General features: G+C 38.1%; 1 protein-coding gene across 2 annotated transcripts in view; it reads left to right on the forward strand.

Moving 5' to 3' along the window:
• The first annotated feature begins 619 nt into the window (after window positions 1–619).
• ANKRD10 (ankyrin repeat domain 10) overlaps window positions 620–24,255 on the forward strand; it is a 37,238-nt gene continuing 13,602 nt past the window's right edge. For both annotated transcript variants that reach the window (XM_041472465.1, XM_041472466.1), the window contains exons 1-3: window positions 620–933; window positions 6,758–6,910; window positions 15,114–15,205. In XM_041472465.1, coding sequence (XP_041328399.1) covers window positions 733–933; window positions 6,758–6,910; window positions 15,114–15,205 — 446 coding nt within the window. In that variant the 5' untranslated portion in view covers window positions 620–732. The remainder of the gene's footprint in view (window positions 934–6,757; window positions 6,911–15,113; window positions 15,206–24,255) is intronic.

The raw sequence follows: 24,255 nt of genomic DNA on the forward strand, positions 1-24,255 counted from the left end.
GTTGTGGAAGCCCCTGGAAGCGTTCAAGGGCGGGTTGGATGGAGATCTCAGCAATCTGGTCTAGTGGAAGGTGTCCCTCACCATGGCAGGGGGATTGGATGGTCCCTTCCAACTGAAGCCATTCTATGCTGCTGTTATTCCATGATTTTCAGCAACAGGTGAATGCACTTATATTTAAACAATTGTACTCTTCATTAACATCAATTAAATTTTGCTGGTGTCAGAAAAAGACGTTCACAAATGCTTCGGACAGAAAACAATTAGGAGCAACCAAGAGAAGCTCCTTAAAATTTCTGCGGAGCCATTACTCAAGGACTGGTTGTTGGTTTAAATAATTTAAAATCAGGCATTGCCATTTTAACCAGACACTGACAGGGTTACCCTTTGGTTTGCAACCCACTGAGCAGGACAAACTCATAGTGATATCCGAGGGCTGAAGCTGCCTTGACAGCACGTCCGTGGTGTACGGCAACCACGACAGCCGCTGCCCCGCGGCTCAGCCCTGTGCCGGCGGACACACGGCTCAGCCCTGTGCCAGCACCATTCCCCGCGGACACACCGGGGGGCGGAGCGTCGCGCGCGGCCCCGCCCCCCTCCCTTTGTGCCGGGGCCGCGCGCGCCAGCCGCAGTCGCCGCCGCTTCCCGCCAGGGCAGCGCGCGCCCGCCCGCTCCTCTTTCCCCTTCTCCCTCCCCCATTCCTTCCTATTCCCTCTCACCGCTCTCCCGCTCGCCATGTCGCTGGGAGCCGGCCCCGAGGCGGGCTTCTCCAGTGAGGAGCTGCTGACCCTGCGCTTCCCCCTGCACCGCGCCTGCCGCGATGGGGACCTGCCCGCCCTGTGCGCGCTGCTCCAGAGCTCGCCCCGCTCCGACCTGGCGGCCGAGGATTCCTTCTATGGCTGGACGCCCATCCACTGGGCCGCGCACTTCGGCAAGGTGGGGCCTGGCCGGGCTCAGCCGGCGGCGGGAGCGGGGGTGGGAACGGGAAGGAGAAGGGGAACGGGAAGGAGGGCGCGATTCCCGCTCGCGCGCAACGCGGCGCCATCTTTGCCCCTAGCGCGCGCTGTGCCGGGAGGCGCCGCCGCCCCCCGCCTCTCCTCACCGCCTCCTGCCGCTCCTCAGGGAATCGGGCGGGACCGGAGCGGACAGCCGTGGCGCTTGGCTCCGTTCCTGTCCCCGCGGTCAGCGAGGCGTGGGTGGCCGCAGGTCACGGGGCTGGCGGCACCTGCCGTCTCGGCATCACTCATCCCACCCCCACTGCCGGCGGCAGCCGCCCCTCTCCCTCCCCGCCGTTTTCCCGGCTGACAGCGACGGCCCCGGGCCACCGGCACAGGAGCGAATGACGAGGAGCAGCCGATACCCCCCGGCGGACGCCGGCCGTGCGGGCTGGAGGCACGGCCGCGGCGCGACCCCTTCCCGGCCCTCGGCTGATCCTCCTTCCCCGCCGGCCCTCCCTCTCTCCCGGAGCGCTTGGCGCTTTGTCTGCGCGGTCTGCTCGCCATCCGTGTCGTCCTCGGGCTCCGCACCTGGAGACCGTGGTGTTGTGGTGCCCGTGTTATGACAACCGGCTCGGTAGCAGTTTGGGCAGAAGGTGCTTGTTGTGCTTGTGAGGCGCTCCCCTTGTGCCTTCAGTAGGAAAGATAAATTGTGGTTCATACGTATGGAATTTTGCAGTGGCGTCGTTGCATTGCAGAAAAGACCGAAACGTAAGAAGTAGCTATGCTAACTTCACATCTTAGAATGAGTGATATTCTAATTTGTCGATTTTAATATATGCATTTCCTGTTTCTGATGCAGTGAGTGTCTTAGACTATGCAGGATTCCAGCCTAGACATTTGGGATCTGTTTTTTTCCCTCATTGATTTGTCGGAGTTCAGTATTCGAGGGGCTTTTGTTCTTGTTCTCCCTCCCATTTCCCATATACTTCTATTTGCTTATTGGTTGTGTGCCAGAGGAGGAAGATTGATGTACTTAGGCAGTTGTCATGGTTTATAAAAGGACATTAGGAGATGGTTTCTATACGTTATGTGATCTTATCTGTAGTTGCTTCTTTGAGAAGCTTTTCGAAGCAGCTTTAGCTAAATAGTCTTCCAGTCCTAAAACAAAGGAAAACAAAAAACCCTAAACCCACAAAATCCAAAAGGTAGAATAGTCTTTTATCTGATGAGAAAGAAGCTAATAATCTGCACTCCAAAAAAAGTGGAGCACCTTTATTTTCCTTGCGAAGTACACTCGCAGGAAGTATTAAGGTACTAATTTGCCTTACAGTCTTCTGTTTCTTTTTTCTGTATTTTAAGAATTTCTTTTCAGTATGAGCTTCTGGCAGTCGTGCTTTTGCAAGGTAGTAGTTACTTAATTGTTGGCTATAGATTTTGGATAGTGTATGTGTTGTTTTGTTTTTTCCTTTAAGCATCTTCAGCTTTCTGCTAACCATCCTAGGTTGAGTGAGCTCTTATGTGCATTCCAGTTTCTGTTGAAGAGACTCTTGCAGAAGTAGCAAACAAAGGGAACAAGTCGGCCTGCAAAACGTTATGCTTGTATTTGCTGTTTTCATTCTTAGGTATGGGCTAAATTTGATAGGTGGTGGTGTTACATATGGGGGGGGAAATCTGGTAGATGAAATGAGACTTACAAAGGTGACATAGGCAGTAAATGGGTTTTTCTAGGATTTTGTTCAAATGTTTTTTCCCGAAAGCCATCAGATCCACACAGCAATTTGTAGAAGTTCTCTACGTACTTTATAGTCGTGTTCCTTTCTCAGAGCCAAGACTGCACAACACTTTGAAGAAGTTACTGTAGTGTAATTGGATCCCAAACTCGAGTGGCTTTGTGTTTGTGTGGCATAGTTACACTTGTACCTTTCACCAGTTAACTGAGTGTTGCCAGCAGTGACACAAGAGCTGCTCGGATACATGTCTTACATTCACATTTGTGGCATTTTTGTTTCCCACATTCACATTCATCAAAACAAAATAGAAAATTCTTCGGTTTCTCAAAGTACCACAGTTTTCAGATGTTAATTTTTGAAATGCTGATTAACAGTTACTGAACAGGTTTCTTTCTCTTCACTTCTTTGTTTTTCTAGATTTTGTGGGATAATCACTTGTTTGTTTTTTTTTTTCTTTTCCTGGAAGAAATTATGTGATGACAGAACTTCATGTCTGTATGTCTGATATAGGGCCAGTTAGTAACATGGTCCACCAGACCATTGCTTCTCACTGCAGCTCTGTAGGATGCTGAAAAGACAAAATTGATTTAGTTCTTTTCTGGAACTACTTGTAAGCAGTGAAATCTAACCCAGTTCATACATGTACACACATGTGTGTCTGCACACACAGCGGGAGTCCAGGTTTGGTGAACTTCAAACAGAATTTTCTTTCCCTCTGCCTGTGGCACAGGTTGGACATAACGATGGCTCTCCCTGCATCAAAGGGCAGTACAGAATTACAGTGAAGCTGTGTAGAGCTAAATGCTTGCATGCAGTTGTAGATATGTTTCAGGAAGGAAGTAGCAGCAACAGTCAAGTTGGTTATAAATGATTATGTGAAACAGGAAAGGTGGCTTATGAGGGAGAAAATACTGGTGTAACTGCACCAGTACCAGTAAAAATGTGGTCTCTTACAACTAAAAGTGAAAACACAGAGTTCTTGAATAACTTGCTCCAAAACACACTTCTACAGTTTGCAGGTAATACCTAAAATACCAGCAAAGTCAATTGGAGGTGATGGATATTGCAGCTTGTGTTTCTAGTGGTAATATCTGGGCATTTAATGACAGTGTGGAGCTCCTTTTAGAGATAGTAGCAAGTGCAGATTTACTGGTGTTGAGTACCTGTGGTGCATTTTCAGGACATTCCCTGACTGCAGAAAAGTGCTTGTCTTCTGGGATGTGAATTAATTCCCATTAGAGTTTCTGTATTTTAATTGGAGTTAATTATATAGTGCCCTAAATTACACTGGTATTCCACAGATTTCTGAGAAGATGGGTCAGAATGTAAAAATGTTAATAGTCTAAAAAAGCTACCAGAGAGGTAGAAAATACAGGGCATACATAAAAAATTGATTTTGATCTTAATTTTAATTCACTTTATTTTCGACTAACATTAATTTTCTTTTTAATCACTTGCAATTGAATTTTTATTTTCTCTGACCACATGTCTTTGCTTGTGCTCTTCGCCTGCTTTTCTTTTTTGTCGTTCGACTGTTTACATTATTGGAAGCAGAATAGTATTAAATACGTTCTGTTTCTTTTGGAACAAAAGCGGTAGAGATGAAAATGACTGTCTCCTGCTTGGTACTTTGCCAGTGTTGTGGCCTGTATGGAGGCCTGTCTTTCTTCACTAAATCAATTTGACCTCTGCTTTAGGTTAGAAAATATCCTCTGTATTAAATTCAGGTTATTTAATGAAAGTGGACTTGTGTGTCCTGATCTCAAGCATAAATGATCAAGTGAGGTATTGTTTTTGTTGTGTTGACGTTCCCTGTTCATGGATGGAATTAATCTCGTTCTTCCATAATGTTGGAAGAAGCAGGTTTTTCTGACAGCCATGATACAGAAGATCCATACTCAAGCTTTTAATGGGATGAAATGTATTTATAGTTAAAGGCCTATGGCTCTAAAGTCAGAGTATGCAAAAAAAAAAAAAAAAGGAAAAATAATGTTTAAAAATTAAGTTACATGGATAATCATGGTGTGTGGCTGTCTTAGATTTAAGCAGTGCAGGACAGTGCTGGTGAATCAGTTTGTGTTTTTTCTTTTTCAGTCGATGGGCTGTAATGCCTGTCTAATTAAGGAATTCTTTTACCCTGGTGCCTGTGCAGGAAATATTATTCTTTCCTGAAGTTGTAATGCTTGTCTGGAAGTGTTTTCAAATGAACTCTATTAATAAAGTCTATTGTTCTAAAAACTGGCTGAAATTTATTTTTGCCTTCAGTTACCACAGACAAACCCCTTGGAGTAGCTGGAGGGTGTTTTCTATCACGACTTACTAATAGTTGCAGGGTTACAATTTAATTAATAATTACGAAGGATTGACAGTAATATTATGGGTGCTAACGTGTGAAGATCATGGAAGGTCTAATATTGGCAAATAGAAAATGTAGTTCAGTAGTCTAGCGTTGGAGTTAGAAGTTTTCTTAAACAAGTTATTGGATGTGGGGTTTTTCCCCCAACAAAAGTGCTTATTTTCTTTTCAAGGTACTTTCTCTTTGGCAATGTTGATGTTTATGGAGCTAGACTCATTAATATGCAATATTCCAGTTATCTTCACCCTTACTTCATGCAGTTAGAGAGTTCCTGGTACAACTGTGTCCAGCCTTAACTCCATTACAGTCCAAAAAAATGACTTCTGTATATCCCAAGGGATAGGGTTCACATGTGTTTGTTTGAATTATATGAGGGAAGGAAACAAATGAAGTTGACAACTTATTTGTAAAATTAATGTAAAATACTTCATTACAGTGGTTGGTGCTTTTATCTAATTTGTAATTCAGCAAGATCAGAAATTTACAGGTTAGGAGAGGGAGAAAGAGAGGCTGACATACAGCGGCAGAGAAGAATGTTATAATCCTGGTGTTGATGCTTCTGTCTGAGTCAAGCTGCCAGCCCACATTCAGATACTTAATTGCTCCTTTATGGACAGACTATTCCACAGCTGTGGTGTGGCTGATGTTTTCTTTAATTGTGATACACTGAGACACCCACAGATTTGTTTTATATGAACCAATGCCTGAGCTGGTGTAGGGATCTTTGTTTTGGTGTTGGTATTTGTTTTGTGCAATGGTATTTGTTTTGTACCCACAGTAAATGGATGCCTAGACTAAACTGTTTATTTCAGCATAGTGAGTTTCTTTTCCTATCAACAAGACAATGTTACTGTGTGACAGGAAAGGAGTGTTGTTTTGACTATTTTTGAAAGTTGAGGTCATTGTAGCTGTGGTTTGCCTAGTTTCTACAAATGAGACGTTATGAACCTTTAAAAATAGTATCTGGTTATCTGATGCTTCTGGTTAGTATGTTAGGAAAAAAGGAATTTGACAATTATTGCAATTTCAAGAAAAAAGGCTTTTATTATCTTTGTGGTGCCACAAACAAGCAGCCTGTTTTGTTTTTAACAGTTTCTTGTCTGAAATAACAAGAAAATGGTGGAATTAATTTATTCCTTTTATAGATTTAACATATTATATATATTCTTAAGTATTAGTTTTCTTGACTGATCTTCTGTCACTCCAGGAGTGAATTAAAGAAGTGAAAAATCTTTTGGTTTTTCTGATCTAGCTTTATATAAACTCTGCTGAGAGTATGAATCCAGCATCTATGTATCTCCTAACAACACTTTAGTTTTGGCAAATGTTACCTAATAATGTCTGGTTAGTGTCATGTTTGTTGGATCAGAATCCTCCCCCTTTTTTCCTCCTTTTCTTTCTTCCCTCTCCACCCTCTTAACAAAAGTGAACTGAATATCTCTTCTAGTTAGGACTGAAGTTTATGCCCCCTTTTCCTCTTTTCTCAAATTAAAGATGAAATTCAGTTTTGGAGGTGAGAATTAAGTACTTCTCAGGTGTGGTCTATGACCAAATGAGGAAGGAGTGAAGGAGGAGGGAGGAAATCCTAAATTTTCTATTCTGTCTTGTTTTTCATTCATGTAGTCTTACTGGTAAGTTTAGCTCTTCTAGGTTTTTATGTATTTATTACTGCATGCTGATTGTCACAGCACATCTGTGTAATGTTTTTGGTTTTATTTTCCCTCATGTCTTTAAAGCTGGAGTGCCTAATGCAGTTAGTAAGAGCTGGAGCTTCTGTAAATGCCAGTACAACACGTTTTGCTCAGACACCAGCCCACATTGCTGCTTTTGGAGGACATCCACAGTGCCTGAATTGGTTGATTCAAGTGGGGGCCAACATAAACAAACAGGTACGGATTAATGTGTGTTTCATGTATGCATATAGTTCTGCAAGGGTTGTTTTGATCCCTTTTTATGACATGTATGAGCCTTACATTAACATACAGATGCTTCATTTTTGACATCAGCTGAAGTCAAGTGACTTAATTATCAGTTAGAGGCATTTCACATTGCAGTAGAGGTAGGGCTAATAAATGTCCTTTAAGCCTCTAGGGGTTTGGAGGATATTTGTTTTAGGAATTGACATCTTGCTGCTTCTTGAAAAAAGTGGTAATGTTGCCTTGGTATTGGCAGCATTAGCAAATACTCTGATATTGTAGTGCTGCTGCAGGGGCAAGAAAAGACTAGTGAGGAACATAATAAAGAATTGAAAAATTTACTCTTATCTGCAGAACCATGAGACCTTTGTGGTGCTTCATGATTTACTCATACATCTAACTAGTAAGAGCTGCCTTGATTTATTTTAAGGTGCATCTGGTTTTATGTTGTTTTTCTTTAGATTATTTCTGAAGCTTTTGTAGTAGCTTTGTGAAAGTAGATGAGAAACATGTACTTGACTTACAAAGAATACGTGATTTTAAAAATTTCACTTGCCTTTTTTTTTTTTACTATGACTTTCATTAGTTTTAGGTGAGTATGTAATGTATTTGGTAGCAGAGAGTGCATTAATGCAGCAAAATTCCTGCAAAGAAGTGTTGTACTCTGGTACAGTAACAATACAGAATCAATACTTAAAAGCTATCATCATGTTTTTGAAGAAAATGTTTGAAGTACTGAATGAATCTGTTATGTATGGTGGTCATACATAACATCCTTTTTAAAGGTAATAATCAAAAGTATTTTTAATAATATTCTGGGAGTAATTATTACTACAGCATATGCTGTTGTTAAAAGCTGTGGTATAGCACAGCATCCATAAAATGTCTGGCCTGTTAAATCTTGAATCATACTTTTCTTAATATATTTAAGGGCCAGACTGCGTTTTATATGCAGTAGAGTTAAGCTAAGTCTGCTGAAGAACTAAAACATTTGCATTTCTAGAGTTTGGTTCTCTTTTTTTTTTAAGCTGTGCAAAAATAAGAAATGGGGAAGTTTGTGTTGAGTTTTCAGAAAAGAAGTCTGGTGCATTGAGAACAGCTGTGAGACACCAGGAGAATTGTAGAAACAATGAAGGTGGCTGGATGCAGAGGCTATAGATCGCATCTTCTCCTTGATACCTGACAAAAGTAACTTATGCAAAAAGTTATTGCTGCATAGTGGTAGAATCTTCAGAAGAGAAAATACAAGAACTGTAAATGCATCTGGAGACCAGGTAAGAATGTAAAGAAATGGTGATTAGAGAGGAAACGTGGCATGCACAGAATAAAGATATACAAATAACTGCTAAATGAGAAGAGAAGAATGAATGAAAGTGAATGAATGAGAAGAATGAAAGTTTCCAGCTATGAGGATAAAGAGAAGAACTGACCAGTGAGGTTGAAATGGATTTGAAGAACAAGCTTGATGTCCTGGAACATGATGAGGGGGAAAAAAATCACATGTTGAGTGTGAGTGAGGTTGTAGCAAAGAAGAAAGTAGCAGCTAGCTCCCAGAAGAAGAGGACAAGAGTGTGGAGAGATCTCTCCATGGGCTGAGGGCAACATGCAGATGGCTGTAAAAGAAAGCAGAAGGCAGTATAATATGCAGTTAAAAATGGGCAGGAGACTCATTCCAGCTTAAAAGAAGTTACTAAGGCAAGCCTGTGACTCAGGAGTCTGCATGTTGCTGGCTTGTTGCCAGAGCAAATGGTCCTCCACATTGTCAAGTTCTCAGATAGTGATGATAGTATTCTATAGACTGCTAGGGGCAGACTGAGGCAGTGACAGACCACGGACACAGCAGAGATGGGTCCTGAGAGCTGACACGGGTGCCTTGTATGTTGTTAATGGTAGGCTTAAGTTACACTTAAATGTAGTAACTTTTTTTTGCACCCACAAAATACTAATTGAACATATGACCAGAGATATTTCAGACTCAGTTTAGTGACAAAGTAAGTACCTCTGGTTAATTAAAATGGTAGTAGAAACAAAAAAGTCTCTGAAGTTTGTAGGATACAACTGGTCAGCCACACTCTTTTCTCATGCACAAGCACTGAAAGCTAGGCAGCGTGCCTTGGTGATAACGAAAGCAGAAAGCTCATCCCACAGATAGTTGGAATGTTTCATACATGGCTATGTAAAGCACAGTGCATGCTTTGCTATCCCCAGTTCCTTCAGCTGTTTATTGAATTGCAGTCAAATTCTACTATTCTTGTTTGATTTGAACTTCTTAAATGATCTCTGTTCCTTATTTAACTTGCAGGCACTTTTAGGTGATCATCTAGGGCTTCCACCCACACTTTTGAGCTTTTGGAGCACTATTTCCTGATGTGTATTTTGTTTATTCCTTCCAGCTCGCTGACTGATGCTGTACTCCAAACAGACATAGTCACTGGCTAATGCTTGTGTGAGGACAAGTGTTCCATGGACACTGGATACAAAACACATGCTGAGAGAGATCTGGGAATGCTTGATATTTAAACTAGTAAACTTTTCCTTCCAAACTGACTTCTGGTCATTGGCTACAGACTAACCCTTCACTTCTGGAAAAAGAAAAGGATAGCTTCTGAAAAGGAATCCACTCAAGTCTCTCAGTTTTACCGTAAACCTCCGGTACTCAGTAGAGTTTGCATGCATGCTTTCATATCTGCCCTGAGGTATTGTATTGTAGCTCATGCTGCCTACCCTGAAGTTTAGGAAAACTTAAACATGTCTTATCTCGTTGCTGGTGACAGTTGCCCAGGACATTTCTCAGGCAGCAGCAATGAAGGACAAATGCTGAAAACTGCTTGTCCCAACTGCACTTTGTTCCCCAAATAAATTATGTGAGTATATCCTGTGATGCCCAGCTCTCTTATGTAACTGTATGTGCTGGCTAGAATCACATCTGTCTCTCATCAGCGGGCAGTTCCTTACCCCCAGGATCACCATATAAAAGTACACAGGAAGAAAGCTGAAGTGCCAAGCAATGGTGTGTTTCTACCCATCAGTGTATTCAAGACAATGTCCTACTGTTTCTGATTTTTCTTTTTTTTCCCCTCAGTGGGCTGTGACTGCTAATAGTTCTTAGTAGTGTGACTCAGGACCTGCATTTGGCTGCCTGCCTGCTCTAGTTCACTGTATCAGTGCAAAGCAATTATCCTCCTAGTTTTCCTGAGGATTTTTTTCTGATGTTTTATCCTTGTCACAACACAGATGGGTTCTGGGCTGTTGTATATATTAGATACATCAGATAATAAGTACTTTCAGATTTAGAAAACCGCTGACTTAATTTAAATGTATTTTCCCTCTAGCCTCAGCCTATTAAACATTTCTTTTGTATGTTGCCTTTGTTGATTGGCCAAAATAAGAGTTGTGTGGCCTGTCATAAAGGGAAAGGAAAAGAAATACTGCACCCTTTCAGGAGATGCAACTTACTATTCATGTGGTCAGTTAACATCACATGGCAGTGGTAGCAGATAGTTTTAGGAGGGTTAGACTACCCATAGGAGCAAGAACTGTATATAGGCTGATATCCTTGGTGGAGAGGAAGAAAAGGTTCTTTGGGTATATTACAGGCTATTTTTTACACAACAATTAGGTCTAAATCCAGATAAAAACATTCTGTAAGTTCTCAATTGCACACAAAAACCTTTTAGCAAAGGAGGAAAAGTACTCTGTGTTCTCCAGTTTCTGCTTCCTAGCTTCAGAAATGATAGTATACGGGTTTGAGGAAATGTAAGAAATGAGTAGTGTTTGGAAATGTGATCATCTGATAGATGATTGAAATTCAGTCAGTTGAGTTAGGGAATGGAGTTAGTTTGCAATTCTTATTGCCCTAAGTAAGGGCTGCTGTGTCTTAGTCAGGTATCACTACTAGAAGTATTTTAGAAGTGCTTGTGCAGTGTTGAGGTTTAACCCCAGTGGAATCTAAGCACCACACAGCTGCTTCCTTGTTCCCCCCACCCACTGAGGTGAGGGGGAGAATGAGGAAGGGAAGTGTGAGAACTCATGGGTTGAAATAAAAGACAGGAAACAAAGAAAAAGAAATCCAAGAAAATCAAGTGATAAAACATTTCAAAAACCTCAGTGCAAAAAGCTTTGTTGCTCACCACTACCTCACTGATGCCAGCCAGTGCTGGAGCAATGACAGCCCCAGTTCTACTTGCTGAGCATGATGTTATATGTCATAATCCTCTCGTCCATTTGGGTCACTGGTCCCAGCTGTGGCACTGGTGTACTAAAAACAGTTTGCTGGTCACAAACCCAAAACGGATACTGTGGAGAAAATTAACTGTCCCATCCAAAACAGTATACATAGTTGAAAGTTTTCAGTACAGATGTATGTGGAAGCTTTTTATTTTGAAAATAAATTCCTGCAAGTAAGTTAAGTTGCTTTTGGTTGGTGGGTTGTTTTGGTTTTGGGTTTTTTTTTTGATGTTTTTGTTTGTTTGGGGGGGTTTTTGGTTGGTTTGATTGTTTTGGGGTTTTTTGTTTGGTTGTTTTTTTGATAAATGGAAGGAATGTAAAGGTACCAGTGAGTGAGATCAATTGAATCATGTCCAGGGACTTGGAATTTGGAGAACAAAATAGGAAATGTGCTCTAAATTCAACTGGACAATCCTTAAGCTATCAGAATCCAGGTCTCAAAGAGACAGGAGGAGGAAAATTTGAGTAAAAAATGGCTTTAGACTGAATTGAAAAAAATACCCATAAATGAAAGAGACCTGGGAGGAGAGTTTGAGAAAAGTATTTTATTGGTAGAGGAAGTGTCTTTCGAGGTTAAGAGCATAGCGAGGAACTGGAAACTGATTTATCAAGCTGAGATAGATTTACTGATTAAAGCCAAAAAAAGCAAAACTCTTCAGCCACACAAATAAAAAGATAATAAGGAAGGAAGCTAGATGTTTATTCAGTAAAATGAAATAGAAGTCAAAGGTAATCTAGTCATGATCCCAAGCTAGAGCAAACTGCCCTTGTCTGTGTGAGAGGGTAGCCATTGTTTCCAAGGGCAAGGAGGAAGGCATTCAGCAATGAGTTGCAAAAACTAAATGTGTCTGTGATGGTTCACAAATTCTTTTTGCCATTTCTTCAAGAGCACTGTGTACAAAATATTTAGTAACCACAGAACCAATGTAATGTATTATCTTGAATGCTAAATTAATGAAACTTAGTTTGAGTTTCTACTCATTTATTTATAATGCATCCTATAGATTGTGAGACAAGTTCGGGCTGTTTGTTCTGCTCTAGTTGTGAAAGGCCACTACAAGTCGTTGATGCTTCTCTTCCTGGAATATTATTACAAAAGGGGTTGTATCAGACTCAAGCACAGATGGGGAGTGTGACCAGTTTAAAGGACTATGAGGGGTAATGTGGAATTAATAGAGCTTCTCAAAATAAAATAACTTTTGTGAGATAAAAGAGATAGGCAAAGAAGTATCTTACACATGAGAATGTGCTAACAGGCTATACCCTGAACAGCTCTCTGGAACTTCTTGGAAAAAAATGTTACTTTGTTTTCCTGTTTGGTCACATCCATTCCAGTTGAAGCAAAACAATTGTTTTGAGACTCATACAGAGTACTTTTGTTTTCTTCTGTATGCACTGAAAGATTTAAAAACCATCTTTTGGTGGGATGTATATATTTTTCCATATATATTTCTTTTCCGTTTAGTCTAACTTATAATCTAGAGAGAATTTCTGAGGAAAGATAATTTCTGGGAAAGTGTTTCAGTGCAAATATATTTGGCCCCTTACGAGAATTTCAAAGCAGCATAATGGTAGTGATGACTGAAATTTGGGTGCTGTAATTAAAAGGAATGCTATAAAAATCTAAATCTGTGTATTCTGTCATTTTTTTAAGTATTACTTGAATTCCTTAACTTTAGGCACATGATTTTCTGGGCCAGTGATTAAAAGCAGCCCTTCTCAAGACATATATTCCCTTCTGAACTACTAATCTTTTCTGTTTGGTGATGGAAGTGGTAGCTGCTGTAAGCTTAGCGCATTCTTCTAATGCAGTGCTGGGGAGTCCTTTTGCAAAGGTCTTCTCTCATCCTTTTTGTGTTTCCCCACAGCAATTTTGGAATTCAGTTCTCTAGATCTTGCTGTGGGCAGTGTGCCAGGTTTATAGGGCTAGAGATTTTGTTATCTCTGTCATATGCATGGCCAACTAACCCTAACCTGAACTTCATATGAGTGACTCTCTTGTAACTTAGGCTTGGGCTTGTAGATACTAATGCTGACAAAAGAGGCAAATCACTTACTTATTGTACTTTGACCACTTAACGAAGGGGGGGAGGGGAGGACACAGTAACAAAATGATGAATCGAAGACAGATTTTATGGCTGGAAAATTTATTACCCAAAGAATTTTTTTCTGGATAAATCAGCCTCAAATAAATTTCCATGTATGATGGTTAAAAAATGTGTATTCTCTCTTAAACTTCTTTCTTTTCCTATTACTTCAGGGGAAATTACAAATAGGAAAAATTTGATTGAGCATAAACTTGATTGGAAAGCAGTCTTCTATCCATCAGCTGCATCCACTTTGGAAGAAAGACTTTATAGCCCTTTTCTAATCTCTAAGACATTTGCTGCTCTTTACTGTGTCCAGACTTTTTTTAAACAATTTTCCTTGTTTTATAAGAAAGTAAACTTTGTTTGGTGCCGTTGTTGTTCCCTGCTGGGTGTGCTAGGTAGTTCACTGTTTGGCTGAATATATGTCTTAAGCACTGGTAAGCTGGCTTACCCTCAGTGGTTTTGTAACTTGTTATAACGATATTTCACCATGAAATAAAATTGTCAAGTAGAAAATTGACAATACATAACTTATAATCCAAAATTATTTTTCAAGTTGTACTTACATGGTCTAAAAGATAGGATTAAATTTCTCAAAAGCTTGGCAGACAATTTAGGACACTTAGTAGCTTCTAGGTAGTATGATCATATTTTGCATATATTCACATTTCAAGGAGAGCTCAAGTCAAGCCAGTACTGTGGAGTTAGGCATGAACACTGTTGTGTGTGAACACTGTTGAATCTGTAAAGGTGCTGTGTTAATTTAATAGCTAATGTAGATATTTTAATAAAAGGAACAGGGAAGCTAAACTGAGGCACATACAGTTAGAACATGTTTAATATCTGGAACAGACTAGTGAAGTCTGTCAAAAGTTTGGAGACAAAGAGAGAAGGGGGAAAAAAACAAAGCAAAAAAACCCCTTGCTACACTGTGGAAGTGTTGAGGATGAATCATGTTAACAGACCAGTAAAAACATTTACTTGCTATGCCAAGGCAATGTTTCATTACAGATTCTTCTCTGTGGTTCTTAATACTGATGGCTAATTGCAAGTACTGAATTTCCTCTGCAGCCTGTAGATCATGATGTATGAATACTTGCTGCTTGCTTGGGGGGGGATTTGTAAAATTGTTGTAGATCCTCCCTGTTACCTGTAAGACAGCTAACGGTGGGGAGTTGTCTGAAAAGCAATACTCTACCCCCAGTATGTCTGCACATTATGCAAAAAAAACAAAGGATTGGATGTGCTGGTTAATAATAATGGGATAGAAATTGACAAAGAAAATCAGAAGACAAGTATATAGGATGTGAATCAATGTGTATGTGTTGGGAGAGATCTGGCCTGTCCTGTGAACACTGGGCATACCTCTGTTACAGTAGAGCTCTGCATATTGCTCCTCTCCTGCCAAGTACTGATGGTGCAGCCCTCAAGGACTGAGTCAGTGTGCCAGCAAGATCTGAAAGCAGCACAGTCCCACAGGCTCAGCCTTGCTGCTACCGAGCTCAAGAGGGCTTGTGCAGCCCAGTGCATTGGGAAAGGAGTGCCAGGAAATGAAGGTGTTAGAATAACGTGTTACGGTGGTGGATGCTGGGAGGGTTAACCAGTTTTCTGAATAAGAGTCTGCTGATTGTTGAGCTATTCTTGTGAGTTAAATGCCTTTAATGTTACTTCTTGCTAAAAGTCTAATGTACTTGGCAGCCAACTGCAGACTTTAAAGTAATGATGAAATACCTGATGTATTTGCTAGCTAATAATAAATGCTTCTTTTATATATCTGCTATCTTAATTAAAATAATGTAATAATAATACTTTAATTTTAAGAAAGATTATGCTTGACAAAATGTAGTTTGTCTTTACAGGATTATGTTGGTGAAACTCCTATTCATAAAGCAGCACGGTCTGGTAGTATGGATTCCATAAGTGCCCTTGTGGCTCATGGTGCGCAAATAGAGTAAGTGAGGTATTTTTTTGTTGTTGATTGTTGTGTGTGTAGCTGACTAACTTAGATTGGTAAACATAGATACTAATTTCAGAAAGAAAATTCAAAACAGCAGGCATATGATCAAAAAAATAATGACAGCTAGACATGTCCAACTGTAATGAAGCCTAAGATATTTTGCATGTCTAGTAATAAAGTTAATTCTCCTTAAATGATACCACTGTGCTACATTAGTGTTGCACATACATCTGATATAGTAAAATATTTATTGTGTTTCTGTCAGATGACCCCAAACTGTACACTTTATTCAGCATGTAGTTATTTTTTATGAGAAATCTACACCTTGCACGGGTGAATAAATATAGAAAACAGTGCAAAAGCAACATTATGTGCAAAACAGCAATTCACACACTTCACCATTAGTTTATTACTGTTTGTTAGTGTATTGTGTATTTGCCCTGTTAACTTTTTTCTTTAAAGGTTTATGTACTGCAAAAACATTCAGAAAAGCTCACAAACTTTTGCAACTTACAGCATGGACAAAATGGATGCAGTTTTCACCTAGAAATGTTGAGTATAAGCTCTATGGCTTATAAATAATATCAATACTTTAGCAATATGTTTTAATTAGAACTAGCTTTATTATCTTGAATGGTAACTAGTTACTGTATTTTAACCTGCACTATGAAACTTTGAAGTTGTAAGTGAAATAAGAATCATGTAGTTAATTTCTTGTTTTACCCTTTGGTTTCCATCTTACTGTTTTTGTAATGCTGCCTTGATAAATCTACCATAAAATTTAAGTCTTTTAGTTGTGTCATATCAGGAAATATATTACCTTTAAGTTAATAGTAGTGAGCTAATTGCTTTGTATGAAGAGATTTCCTTATAGAAAAATGAAATAAGCTCAGTTACTGACAAGCACATTAAATCAGTCTTAAATGTATAATTTCCTATTTTTCACTCACCTTTGGATATTTTTAAGATAAACTTGGAATTAAATTTACTGTGGAATTGAGCAAACCTTAATTATCATCATCAATTAGTATGTAATCTTGTGGTTTTAACAAAGTAGCCAACCAAAAGAAAAGTTGTGGAACTGCATAAACAATGTGAAATGGGTGATGCCTGTCTTTGACCAAAGCTATTTGCAGCAGAAGCACTGTAGGTTTATAGCAGTTTTAATGAACAGGAAATAACGTGAATTCTCAGTTTTCTAACTTAGAATTCCATCTGTGTTTCAGATAAGTAATTAAACATCAGGTCCTATCATGGGATTGGTAAAATCAGGGATGCAAATATAAAAGGCTTGTGGAGCAACCCAAGTTTAATCATTCAGAGAATTAGGACTTGACCCTGTCACCTTAGGGAGTTAGCTATTGACTGATAGGAATGAGAATTTTTTTCCTTAGAATTCAGTTTCAGTATGTTAAATTAGGCCAAATCCATTTATATGCTTTTGACAGCGATCAATTTTGGGTCATCTGGTTTTGAAAGCTGGCCCTGATTAATGGTTATGTGGATTTCCTCATCTTTGTAAAAACATGAACATGTAGATGCTCTGGGAGTTCTGACTCCTTTATTTTATGACTCCAGTTAGAGGAAAAGAAGAGGGATTTTAGCCATGTATTTGGGTTTTTATTTGTATATATTAACTGAAATTATAATTGACTGATAAAATTAACTGATAATTGATAGATAAAACCAAGGCAAGAACTTTATGAAATACAGAACTAAGCACTAAGTAGAATTAAACTGCTAATCTGTACTGATGATGACTAAGTACTTTCTATTTTTACTGGGATTAGTTCTTCTAATCCAGTTTTTTCTTTATTTCTTAGTATAGTTAACAGTATTGAAGTCTGGTTTCATAAGGATGAATGAGATACCCCTTGGGACTGCAAATAGTCAAGTATACTACTATTACATGATACTTATAATGTATGTGCAAAATGCCATCATCCCTAGTTTTTTATAGCAAGTAGAACAGGGATGCTAAGATTTCATTATTACACAAACACTAGTAACCACTAATGTAATATTGCAAGAAATGTGTTTTTTGTTAATGAGTGATTATTGCTGTTAAAATTAAGTAACCTGGACTAGAGAAATCTTGTTATTGATGTTTACCACATTTCTACTTTATTTCCTCCTTTGGTTACATTGGAAGACAAAGAATATTGATAATAGTCAAGGATAAAAGTAAGAATTTTAATTTCAATAAAATAGCGTCACTTGAATTTTTCTAGTTTACTATATTTCAGGCTTGCTAGTGTATTGCCTTTGCAGAGAAAGACAGGATATTGCAGTATAAATATCAATAAGTTGTTGCATTGTTTTCCTAATTGATGAGAGAGAATTTGGGTCTCTATTCCTGTGTAAATTTTTAATAATATTAAAAAATAATAATTGTACCCTAGTGAAAATATTTTGATTTTTTTGTGGTATTTACCTTCTCATTTTAGCTGAAGCATATTCTGTGCACAGTATGTCCTACAGCCATAAAAATGGTTGCTCCACTAACTATGGTATTCATGGACCCTTGAAGAGGGGGAAGCAGGTGGTCACAATGTCCTCATATGAGTGAAAAGGTTTGCTGTGTAACTGACTTTTTAATGTGGATAGTACCTTTTAAAGTATCCATAATTACTGCTGGATTTTCAGTAAAAGACAATTGATGTATGGTTAATTGTGTATTATTTATCATGGTGACAGACAAGTGTCCACAGCTCTTTATAGAGGAAAAGCCTTCTTGGTGCCATGTTTTGTTTTGCTCTTTTGCACTGTTATGTAAATGCTGTGTTTTAATGTAGTTATGTAGATTGTATCACAGCATATATAAAAATACAAAATTTAGCTGTAAACACAGGACACTCTTGAATCAAAAAGAAGCAGATGCAGGTATTGATCATCCTGACTTGTTTCATGTCCACTTGCATGTGGTGCACTTGTACATTGTGTCCACTTATCTCTGAATAAAAATTCTTCTGCGGCTGTCATTTAAGCAGTTCTGTATTCCTCAGTGTCTTGATTTTGAGCTAAGAGGGATGTTTCAAACACTGTGTTATCCTGGGATAGAAAGAGGTGTAACTTGTGGAATGGGCTGTGGCTTGGTATGCACCCATCCAATTGAGCACAAATTCTTGTTGAGGTTTTACTCATCATGATATTTGAATAGCATTATAGAAAAGCTTTTTATTTGCCTGCCAGAAATCTTCAGGTTTTGAGTAAATTTGGGTTATATACTATGATGGCATGTTATGAGACCCTAAAGAGCTAATTTCCTTTCTAGTTCAATATACTCTGGTCTAAGGGTTGCAGTAGAAGCAATGACATGCTGAGATAAATAAACCAGTACATCTGTTTCCACCAGATGACAGATTCGTACTGTGATGTTGGTCTGGTTTAGGCAGACACTTCAGCCACTTTCTTGTTAAAGCTGTCTGGCATTCATCTGAGTGTGCAAATTCAGTGCTAGAAATGTCCTATCACTGATACTAAGTTTTTCAGCAAGACCTTTATTCTCATTCTTTGACAGGGATTTACTTAATTCTATTTCTTCTTTTCAAACTTGTTTGTCACAAACTGCATTGTGTTGTTCAGAAAGGCAATATTAATATAATTTTTCTTTTTCACAGCTGCTCTCCATCTTCCATAACAAAAATCTGTCCGCTGTGATTTTTTTTAGTGCTGCTGGATTAGTCCTTTGTGAAATTCTTGTATTCCTGTTCCACATGACCATTCTTGTGATATCTCAGCTTTTATTCTTCTCATTTGTACTTCTGAGATTTCTTGACTTCCTGAAAATCGGTCTCCTCTAGTGAAGAGACAGTCATGTGTTGTTTGAATGACAGCACAGAAGTCAGCCATTCCTTTCTCATGCAAACCCTCAGTTCCTTTTCAGTCTGGAGGAGAAGCTTACATGGCCTGTTTTCTTGAAGGGGTCTCAGGGTTCAGAAATCTCCTGTCTTAGTTAATGGATATCTTCTTGATTTCTTAAAATCTTGGGAGCTATTTGCAGGTTTTTACTGTGAGCTTGTTTTTCTTGCCTAGCTAACTTAACTACCAAACTTTTGATATTGAATTGCAGTCCATTTCTGGTGTTAACATACTTGTGAAGTGCCACAACTGTGTCACCTCTTTACTTCAGAAGCTATATTACAGCATAGGTTCATTGTAGAAGAACCAACATTCTACTTTCTTACAGTCATTAAATCAACCTCATCTTGAGATGCTTCAGGATCTTACTGATCATTTGGATTTAGGTGCTTTTTCAACTGAGAGATTCTTATCTGTTAATTAGTATATTAGTGCTTGTATAATCTGTTTGGTACTTTCCAAACTCAGACCACGTCATACACATTCTTTTTATAAACTTGATTGCCTCCAGGTACTAGTTAAACTGTTGGATTAATTGCTGTTGTTGCATTTTTAAACATTGCTGTATAATTAAGGAAGAATATATGGCAGTTCTTGTTTAATTGTATGTAACAAGCATTTTAAGGGCCATCACTGTAGTATTCTTGTAGTGACCATTTTTCCATGTAGAGGATATACAAGTTAGAATTTATTCTGCCTTTCCCTTTTTATATAAGTTGTTATGGGAAGGCAAATTCAAAGTGGCATGTACGTTTCAGTGGTAAAACACTAATTCTCCTTTAAAAAAACTGCAACTAAATCTTGGTAATTTCTTCCATGTTTGGTTTCCTGTTTGGTTGCTATGGTTGTAGCAGTACTTGAGGTGGTTTGTAGGAGCTTGTGGTCATGAAATAGGGCAGTAATTTGGATTTAGTCTGAAGAAAAGATTTGGAAATACCAAAGCAGAATGTATATGCATGGGTGACTGATAAAAAATGAGAGAGGCTCAATCTTAGAGTAAACCAGTCTGAAAAAGTGTAGTTTTCAGAGTTACTGATACTTCAGATAATTGCAGGAAGCTGAGGCAAATTTGTACCACTGAATTCCTATTCTGTTTGAATGCAGATTATTTTTAGTGGGTGGAATAACAACAGTGATTACTGACATCAGCTGGAAAATAGCACAGAATATGAGAGGCTGTGCTTTTTATGAATGAAGTAAAACCCATCATTAAAGCAATGACACTTATGACCTTTCTGAAACATGGAGAGGAAATTCACTAGATACATGTGAGCTTGGTAGTTTAGCTTATTCATTAGTGAGGAAGCTTTATAGCACTTGCAGATAGCTCAGATTTCTGACAGGAATGTTTGGGGTTTTTTGTTGGTATTAATCTGCCTTTGTGTAACATATTGTGCTGATGTTCATATTAATGTGTGCAGTTTCCCTTAAGATAGATTCGGTTTTTTTTGTCTGCAAGATTGCAAGTTAAGTATTCTGTCGCTGTTCTGGCTGCAGAAACCTGAGTACAATTAAGTCAAGCAGAGAAACCGAAGTGTTACAAAGTGGAGCTTTGCCAGAGTTAAGTACAGTGAAAAAAACAATTATAACCCTAATATAGTAGTCTTACTAGTTCTGATGGTTACTCCAGGTGTCAGTGGTGGTGATCCGTAGGGGTGCTATGCTTGATCTGGCAATAGTTTTTGACTAGATAGGTGATGAGAGGATTGTTTATTGTAACGTCTGCTCTAGCCTGCCATGTTGATTTGGGTTTTGTTTGCTGATCAGGTTTCTGTCTTTTTAGTAAAGTTGTTCATAGACCAACTAGTACCTAGTAGCCTCTGGACAGAAAAACCCAGGAGGTAATTGTGGTGTGGCCCAGAACATGTTCAGGTTGGTCAGAAAAGTTTTCTAATGTGTGACATGCACTGCTGAGTATCTCATGGCATGGAGGCTTAACAAACCATGGAAGAGTTTTGGTAATCATAACTTAGGGAAAGTATTACTCTTCAGCTTCATTCTCTTTTACTTGATTGGGCTTATGGATAAATTTTATTATAAAGGGAGAAAAATGTAAGTTCAAAAAACTTTTTCATGAAGTTCATTTAAACTGGTTTTATGCACTTCAGCAGTTCCTTAATCCAAAAGATTTTGTCTGCTTGAGTAAACACACAAAGTTATTTTTGACCAAAAGAAACCCCAACAAAACTGTGTAGTTTGATAGTGTCCCTATTATGGGAAAATAATGAAACCATCTACTACCTATAGTCCTTTCATTCTTGATTTTTGCCCTGCTTTTGGCACAAAAGTACCTTAACATTAATTTACCTCTTCATTTTTATTTCCGGACTTCCACTGTCCATGCTTTTTGTACTGAACAGTCTGAACTTTCTTTCAGGTTTGGCGCAGTTGAGAGAGGCTTGCTTCCTTGATTTCTCTAATTCTAGGCTACCTTTGGGTTTCATTTGCTGTGTTGATGAGCAATAGTACTAGAGTCATCTTGGTGGATATCTGTGTTGCAAGGTTGTTTTATCTTTTCAAGCCAGAGTTTGCTCTGAACCTGTCCTCAGTAATTTTCCATTACACTTTCTTCATTGTTAGCAACTTTATTTGCAATTCTTGCTCTGTTTCTAGAAACATGAAATTAACAGCAATGACAGTTGTCATTGTCATAGGGTTGGCTAAGTAACTCTTACATTCTTTGTGTTTAAGATGGCTGCAGTACTATAAAGATGCTCATATGGAATTAAATTTCGCTAGTGATCTAGGAAATACTTTCATTTTAGTAGGAAAGGTCTTTTCTGTTATACTGTATTGCAATCAGACTAAGAATTACCATAGTCTTTCCTTCCTTCCCTTTGTGAATTTTTATTAGGAATCACTTCTTAAATAATGAAATAGGAATTTAAAAATATTGTTGCTGGAACCAGGCCAAGTCAAGCCTGTATTGGTCAGTTTACTTGGAAATGTGAATATTTTGTAAAAAAGGCACTGAAAATGAAGTGCACTGTTTGAGGTCTTCAGTAAAGCATATAAACAGGAATACAGATAGAAGAAAAAATCCTGATGGTGATGTTTGCGGTAACTGCAACATTGCCTATCGTGGTTAATGAATTCTTTCTTCTGCCAATGTTTGCTCAGTCAGGAGTTGAAGTATCTAGGAGCTAATTATAGCTGCATAATTCATAGTGAACCTTGATTTTCCTGTGGAGAAAGTGGCTTCATAAAACAGAGTCCTTCTGTTCAGTATATTCCTCTTGTTATGATTTTGGATGATGTTCACAGGAACTCTACCACTGGTTTTATAAGTGTAAAATAATTTCAGCTGCCAGATGCTTTGTTGTGAAATAAAAACTTGGCACCAACTTGTGCTTTTGTAGATGCTCAATGTGTAATTCTAGCATGAATTTGTATAGCTGCCCCAGCAGTGACACACATCTGTTTAGTTAAGATTATTTTTCTCTTGGTATCTGGAAAAAAAAAGCTTGAAACAATTTTATAACTTCTGTATTTGGACACCAAAGGGTTAAAACACTTAAAGTTTAGTATTTTAAAATAATTTTGCTTTAGAAATTTTAGCCTAGTATACTACTGTTTATATAGGAAACAGTTTTTCTCACTGTGGGCGTTTTAGTGTTCTGATCTTTTTTTTCTCTTTCTTCTTTTGTTTTGTTTTAATCCTTGTATCTGCTAATTTTTTTATATAGGAATAGCTACTAATTCTTTTGAGATACAGACTACTAAATTTAAAGTAATTGAAGCCATGAGTTGACCGGTAACTTTAATCCATTCTGTATAAATTTCAGTGAAGAACTGAAAAATTGGTTTCAGGATGAAAGTTATAATGCTTTTAAAGGCATAAAAGGCTTAGTATCTTGTTGTTAAGGTGGTCACATGATAATGGCTTACATATTGAATAATGTGCTACAGCACTTTATGTATGTTAATGTACTTTTAATCTTAATGTTGCCTGCAAATATGTGATCCCTTATGATATAAGTTTCCTGTTTATGCACCATTGCCCGTTTAAATCAAACAGAAGATTCTGAAACTGTAAAAACTACACATGTCAATGTTTTACAGCTACGTAATTCGAATTGACTTGATTTTTTCAAGTAATCCTAGAAAGGGGGAGCATTCCATATAGAAACTGCTGAAACTGCCACAGGTGCTTCTCCGAAAACCTTACAGTTGTGGCATTGAATGTTCAGTATCGCTTCCTTTCTGCACACAAGGCATACTGTTGAGGTATTTGTTGCGGTGATTGGTTTTAATGCTAATCTAGGAATTCAGATATAGAATCTATAGATTTGCATGCTTTGCTTACCCTAATTTACAATTATCTACATTTTTATTTGTAAACTAACAATAGATAAGTTGAGATCAGTAATTTTTAACAGATATTACATTGATATACGAAAACTGTGGTTTATTTTCTTAGATTGTCGCATGGCATTAACAAAAACACAGTAAGCTGTAGGTGCTGTAATCACTATTTCAAATTAAACATTCAGGAGAATTTTTTTACATATATGATTTTCAAAAATATTTATTGTTGACCTTTTGTGTTGCAAATGTTTGTTTTGTTTTTCAAGGTATGTGACATTATAAGTTGAAGATAGATTTCTGTCTTTTTAATATAGAAATATCTTAGAAATACACTATCTGTCTTTTTTCTGCCAAGGAATATGAAAAATGAACAATTGAAGCAAGTTAGAAGCAATTTTTTTGAAGTACATTCAATGGTATTTACAATTCAATATGAGAAGCACAAGTCTTTGTTTTCTTTCTACAGATCTTTTGAAGAGTAAATTCTGTACATTACACTGAAGTAAATCTTCCTAGCACAAAGTGATATTTAAACAATTCTAAATTTTGAGTGTTTTGTTGGTTTTCTTTTTTTTTTTTTTTTTTTTTTTTTTTGTGGCTTAGCCATAGTGGAAGCATCTTGAATAATTTTTAAAAGGTTGACTCAATTTTTTTCTTCCTTTAGTAAACTTCTTAAATTAGGTTGAAATAATAAAAATCTCCTCCTAAGTAAAGCTAAGCTGAAAGTTAAATTTGTGTTTCTGTACACCAATCCTGTTTGGCCAGATAATAGACTTGTCTCTTGGTTTAGAGCAACAATTACACTCGCAGCCAACATTTTTGAAAAAGTGTTTCAGAAGAAGGAAATACCTAAAGTCATGCTTCATCAGTGTCCT

Source organism: Pyrgilauda ruficollis, unplaced genomic scaffold, assembly GCF_017590135.1.
Source record: "Pyrgilauda ruficollis isolate IOZ18807 unplaced genomic scaffold, ASM1759013v1 scaffold29, whole genome shotgun sequence".
Classification (NCBI taxonomy): Eukaryota; Metazoa; Chordata; class Aves; order Passeriformes; family Passeridae; genus Pyrgilauda; species Pyrgilauda ruficollis.